The sequence below is a fragment of the Chanos chanos genome, chromosome 6 (assembly GCF_902362185.1).
Source record: "Chanos chanos chromosome 6, fChaCha1.1, whole genome shotgun sequence".
NCBI lineage: Eukaryota > Metazoa > Chordata > Actinopteri > Gonorynchiformes > Chanidae > Chanos > Chanos chanos.
In genome coordinates, this window is record NC_044500.1 from 8138041 (window position 1) to 8144901 (window position 6861).

Genomic DNA, 6861 nt, shown 5'->3' on the forward strand with positions numbered 1-6861 from the left:
TTCTCTCTCTCTCTCTCTGGTGTTTTCTTCTCCTTGTTCTCACCCTGTCGTCTGGCGTCGTCGCTGGGTTAATACCTAGACAGCTCTGTCTTTGCTCTTTCTCTTCATTGTGTTCTTTCTCTCCCTTTTTTTTCATGCCTGTCCCATGTGCTTTTAGCACGTCTCTCACTCCTCTCACGTTCTTTGTCTGTCTGTCTGTCTGTCTGTCTGTCTATCTGTCTCTCTCTTTCTCTCTATCACACACTCAAACGCACACACTTACTTACTTACTTATGTTCGAAGAGATGATTTGCGGACTATGTGATAGGCTAGAGAGAGAGAGCGAGAGAGAGAGAGACATAGAGCGAGAGACAGAGGGAGAAAATGGTTGTTATTATGGTGGTTAAATGACAGAGAAAACAGAGAGTGTTGGGGTTGACCGCTAGTGAACCAGGAAAGATAACGATGAGGTATCATGAAGTCACATGGACCTATACCATACATCTCATAAGACCACTTCCAATCAAAGTTATTACAGCCGACGTAAACTAAGACTACAACTAAAACTAGCAGTAAAAAAAATAATTTTGTCAACTGAAATAAAAATAAAAAACGACAGTTTTCAAAAACACAAAAAACTAAATAAAAACTGCAATGAGCGATGCAAAAACAAACTAAAACGAAATAGAATTACAGGTTGAATCAGCTTCGAAAGCGAAATTGAGATGGCGAATCTCCAACTTTATGCAAATGAGAACTACGCGAGAACCAATCAGTTCAGCATGTGACGAAAGACTTTAAAAACTGCCCGGCTACTTATATTCATTCGAGGGATCAACGACAATTAAGAAGATGGAGGGTAGCGTAAAAGTTGACACTGCATTTAAGTGGATTGTTTTATGAAAGTAAATCTTTTTATTGCAACCTCAGAGTGCACCAGATTGACATAGAGCCATAAGAAACGTTAGGCCTTCGAGTAGGCTGGCAAACAGGCTACTATAAAGTAATCTGTCATGTAAATCAGATTCATATCATTTAACATAATTTCATTTCAGTTGTCCAGTGTTTGGCCCTAGGCTTACTCTATGAAAATAAATATGGCCCTCTGGAAAAAAAATGTTTCCCATCCCTGGTTCATGGTGCACAAGAAGAAGAATTGTATGATTGTTTATCAAGGGTCCCATATTATGCAAAGCCATTTAGTGGCTTCGCACAATATAGGACCTTTAATGAACAATGGTTTTGTAAATCATATTTGATGTCATACATTCTTTCGTCCTGACTTTTTCAGCTTCTATAAATCAAGGCCTTCCTCATAATATCTGAAAAACTCAAACTAAACACTAAAGCTAATTAATTAGATAATTAGTGAATTCCTCAAAATAAAAATAAAACTAAAACTACTTATGCACTCGTAAAACTAACCAAAACTAAACTGAAATCAAAAACCAAACTGAAAGACTAAATAAAAATAAAAACCAATGAAAATTTCAAAACTATAATAACCCTGCTTCCAATGATCTCTCTTTTTGTGCTTTTCATCTGTCCTGCATTCATACGTCTGTCCTCTCAATGTCCTTTCCTCTTTTAAAAAAAGAGGGGCCAGTGAACAAGTCAACGGATTTCTCTCAGCTCATGCATAAAACAGCTACGGTGCTGCTTCTGGTGAAACTAGCAGTCCAAACCTTTCCCACAGATTCAATTAACAAAATGATATGATTGTGATGAAGTTACATATTAAATGCTCTTGTTTTAATGAAGCTCAGATTGTGGGTGTGTGTAGGGTTTTTTTTTATTGTATTTTATGTATTTATTTTTATGTATTTCTTTATTTCTTTTTTTTGCGTGTTGGCACAGCACGGACTAATCTTCATGACCGGGTGTTGAGTAATTAGGCATAGCCCATTGGGTCCAGTGAGGTGAACAGAGCCCTTGTTCAACTCTGGCACAAACTGCTGATACCATAATTAAAGACTGGTCATTAATCATTCCACTCCTGCGCTTCCTGTGTAGCACTGTGCACCACTGTCTTTACAGTAAGACTCTGAGTGTTGAGGACAGATTTTAGCTATGTGACACATGTTACTATAGTAACATATGTGCTAGTACTGAATTACTACTTACAACACTACTGTCGGTAAAACATAGTTGTACAATAATAGCAAAATTAAAGTAAGTAGTAAGTAAGACATAGTTGTTAAAAAAAAGTTAAAAAAAAAAAAAGATCGTCTCTCTCTCTCTGTCTCTCTTTTTTTTTTTTTTTTTTCAGCTGCGTCTGGCCCTAGCATAAAAGGTAGGTTGATCTCTGAGTTGTGTCCCTCTGATGTAAGCACTCTGAGTAACCCAGCATTCATATTTAAATGTAAAGAGACAGAGAAAAGACAAGATGTCTGTAAACAGCTAAAACTGCCAGGAAACTGCTGCACTTAGAGCTCCATTAATACTCTCTCTGTCATTTACCTATAGTGATATACAGAGAGGACTAATGCTTTCATATTAAAAATGAATAACAATTGATAAAGTAACAAATGCTTTTGCTCTCTCTGTCATTGACCTGTAGTTATACCACAAATTTATGAGTTATGAATGTTTATAAATCTGTACTCCAAACTCTAATAGGCTGTTGTTTGTTGTTTTCAGTTTTCTACATCATACAATATATAACAAGAATTACAACCTAGATGCATGGGCACACAAAACTGTTGTTCTCTGTCAGTGATGTGGTTGTATAGTTTCTGTAAAGGACTCTGTATCTTTGTCTTCAGATGGGAAAGAGGAGCCTGTAAATCCATTTGAATATGGTGAGTACATCACTCCGTGGGCCGCGCGATAAAGAGAAATGCAGTTAAAAGTGAAATATTGGGTGAGGTGGTGCACATGAAATGAATATGGATTTAATTGTGTAATGTGAAATGTTTTAATGCCACTGAAAACCAGTTCAGATTTCTGTTTGCTGTTTTCATCTCTGGTTTTTCAGACTATGAGAGTCTGAGGATTGGTGGTCTGGCCTTTGCTGTTGTGCTTTTTGCACTGGGCGTTCTCCTCATCCTGAGTAAGATAAATCTCCCTTTATCCTCACACACACACACACACACACACACACACACATGCATGCACACACCACACACATACACACACACACACACACACACACACACACACATGCATGCACACACCACACACACACGCACACACACACGCATGCACACACCACACACGCACACACACACACACACACGCATGCACACACCACACACATACACACACACACACGCAATGCACACACACACACACACACACACACACACACACGCATGCACACACCACACACATACACACGCAATGCACACACACATGCACTCGCACATGCACACATGCACACTCATGCACACACTCTCACACACATAAATCTAAACAACACCAGTCATGTAAGGAAAATACAAAGAACACAAGTTTCTGGCTGTTATGACAAGTGAACTTTATTTCAGTGCTAAGAAATGCAATGAGCTTATCAAATGTGTGTGTGTGTGTGTGTGTGTGTGTGTGTGTGTGTGTGTGTGTGTGTGTGTGTGTGTGTGTGTGTGTCTTAGGCCGGAGATGCCGCTGCAGTTTCAATCAGAAGCCCAGGTAATACATCTGATTGTCTGCAGTGTTTTTCTGCCTCTGCAATTATTATGTCTTTGCTCTCCTCAGTCTGTCACACCTAGGGTTGCCACCTTTTATGAGGAGAAATAAGGGACGCGCGATCTCCTAGCTCAGGTTCTGCTTAACAGTGTGACAGTGTGATATACATGTGTCAACTCTGCAGCTTTTACCTGTAGAGGAGGAGTCATTAACTGGATTGAAAATGTGTATGGATTACGCTACCAAATGCAAAAGGATACTTTTGATCCTTAGAGAAAAAGAAGAGAAGTTAGAGAAAAAAGCAACTTTTAAAAGTGTATCATGTTTATGGCATATACAGGATAGACTGATAGGGTTATTTATTCAGTTGTTTTAAATTGTAGGTTGTCATATTTATATAATGTATCATATTTATGGATTCTAAAACAAATAACTATCTTAACCTTCAGCCCAAAATCTAAGAGAATGGATGGAATATCAGGATGATATTTATACTGATTATTGCCTAGCTACCTATATTGGTTACTGTGCAATATAGGCTAATAGGCTGTAATATAGGCCACAGCTGGTAATATACACTTAATTAGACAATACACCATGTCCGCCTCGGGGGGAAGTCTGAGGCATAAGAAATCGAGCGATTCCACTCTGTGTAGTCTGCTCTGCTTGGACATGGGTAGCACCTGCAGCGTGCTGTTTAAGGTCAGACAGCCCTCCATGGGCAACCGAAAAAGCTCGATGGCAAACTCTACAGTTTGCCTTGTATTCGTAAAAGGGAAGGAGCTGACCCACTGATCATTCAGCCCAGTATCTCATCAGCCTCTCATGTTTCAATGGGGGGGGAATTGAGACATCATTAAAATAATAAGGAAAAGAAAAATACAGTGACTGAGGGTGCCATTTTTACTTGTAAGCTACAAGGCAATCACTGAGTTACTCCTAATGGAAACGATGACGCTGACGTGCAGTCTAACACAGCACGCACAGCTCGCTGGTCTATAGCTCACCACTGAAATTAAACTTCCCCACTCCACTTGTATAACTGGCTTGTTTTTACCTGATGTTCTGTTATTCTCAGCACTTTGAAGACCTAGCGTATATATGAAACGACGTGTACGAAAACGCGGGACAAACCGCGTCCCTTATCGATTCAATACGGGACGCAGCATTTTATTGTCCAATACAGGATGATCCCATATTTCAAGGGACGAGTGGCAACCCTAATCACACCTGACATGTTAGCAATACTAGTCTGGAGCAAGGCTAAGTGTGACAAGCAGGGAGTCATTAAGGAGAGGTCTAAGAATCACTACTTTAGTTTCTCTATCTTAGCATGTTGTAGTCACTCGGATTGTCATGTCGGTTAGCTAATATCAGACAGACACTTGGTTTTGTGGGATTTTTTTGTGGGTTTGTAAAGTCATCTTTCTTCTTTTTTTCAGGGCTCCAGGAGATGAGGAGGCTCAGGCGGAAAACCTCATTGTGTCTAAGGGTGAGAAGAGAGCTAGTCTGACCACTTAGCCAAACAAGCTAATCTGACCGCTTAGCCAAACAAGCTAATCTGACTGCTTAGCTAAACAAGTAGATTTGTGATGGAAAGAAGACATTAATAATTTAGACTTGAGGGTAAGGAAGTATACGTGACAAGCTGTTAAGTTTGATATGAAGTTTATGCACTGACGGAATGAGCTCTGGGTTTATTTGATTTTTTGAGACGGAATCCCAAAGTGACATGTTTTAAGTTTCTGTTCAATTAAATATCATGCAGTCAGTCTGAAGTCCTTGCCCATCTTGCACTGAACTAACTTGACATGTTTAACTGTAACAATGTTTTTCATTTTACCCCCCCCCCCCCCCCCCTCTCTCTCTCTCTCTCTCTCTCTCTCTCGTTGCATATATTTGTCTTCAAACAGCCAAGGAGACACCCAAAGCTGAAAACTGAGAACCTCCAGGTGAGCCAATCAGAGAGCACTATATACACAGAGTTACCCAATAGAAAATGAAATTTGCCTCAAATGCAGTTTTTTTTCATTGGCATCCACGTGCTCCCACAGACTCATTGTCAACACAAAAGCCGTGACGAAACGACTCCAGATGGCTACAACGACGATGACGACCACAACGATGATGATCACATGACCATAATACCGGTTCAGGGCGACGGGACGAGAGGGAAAACTGGCGGCGTAGGGAAGCATCCATTTGGGTTGTGTCACTCAACTCTGGTCCTGGGAACCACTAGTCCTGCACACTATTGTTCTAGTTCAGCGCTAAATCACCCGACTCAGTTCACAAACTGACTCTGACCAAAAAACAACCATTTGAATTGAGATACAGTATTGTGTGGCACAAGGAATGAATTAAACAAACAAACAAGGAAAAAAAAAAAAAGTCTCCAGGACTAGAATTGAGGTGAAGAACAAACACAATCCCTGGGGTTAAGGATGGGTCAGGGTTTGTGTCTTGTAAATAGACTTCTGTCACGTGACCAGTAAACCGTATCCGTCTTTCTGTCTGTTGCACCCTTTCCGCGACCGTTAGTCCAGAGTTAAGCGTCCGTTCCTCGGCTCCGCCTCGTGCAGTTCGTCCTTAACCCCAGTTCACTCTGCGACGTTTAACCCGTTTAAGTCCACCCGAAGTCTTAGGTTAGAGATTTTAGTTTCGTAGTTTTTGTTCAGTCCTCAACTGTAACCGTTATTGTTATCGCCGCAGTGGAAATTCTTGTTCTGTGTCTAATAGGCTATTTTTCATCATGCAGATTATATATATAAATATATATATATATACATACATATATATATATATATATACAGTACACATAGACATATGCGGATACTTGTAAGTTTATACGTTAAATATAACAGATATATAGGTATATTATTTATTGGAAAGAGTGTGTGTATGTATGAAAGAGGCTGCGTATGAATGAGCATGTTTGAATGAGCCCATATTTGTATGACAGAGAGGTAGTGTGTGTGTGTGTGTGTGTGTGCGTGTGTGTGTGTGCGTGTGTGTGTGTGCGTGTGTGTATGTGAGTGTGTGAGCGCCTTACACCTGACAATCTGATTATTCTAGTTCCCTAACCAAGCACAACACAAATCAAAACCAACGCTGTTAACATAATGGGTGCCTCACCACTGTCCTCTCGAACCAATCAGCTGCAGCACTGCCCGGCTCTGTGCCTCCCACTGGATCTCTGAGCTGTCCGTTCGGCTGACTGCGAAGCAACTGGCAAACTCAGACAGTCCCTCCACAGAA

General features: G+C 40.4%; 1 protein-coding gene across 1 annotated transcript in view; it reads left to right on the plus strand.

Moving 5' to 3' along the window:
- Positions 1-5124, plus strand: part of tmprss13a (transmembrane serine protease 13a) — a 29414-nt gene extending 24290 nt beyond the window's left edge. The window contains exons 14-17 of the mRNA XM_030777957.1: positions 2745-2780; positions 2957-3031; positions 3788-3851; positions 5046-5124. Of these exons, the coding sequence (XP_030633817.1) occupies positions 2745-2780; positions 2957-3031; positions 3788-3851; positions 5046-5124 (254 nt within the window). The remainder of the gene's footprint in view (positions 1-2744; positions 2781-2956; positions 3032-3787; positions 3852-5045) is intronic.
- The last annotated feature ends 1737 nt before the right edge of the window (positions 5125-6861 follow it).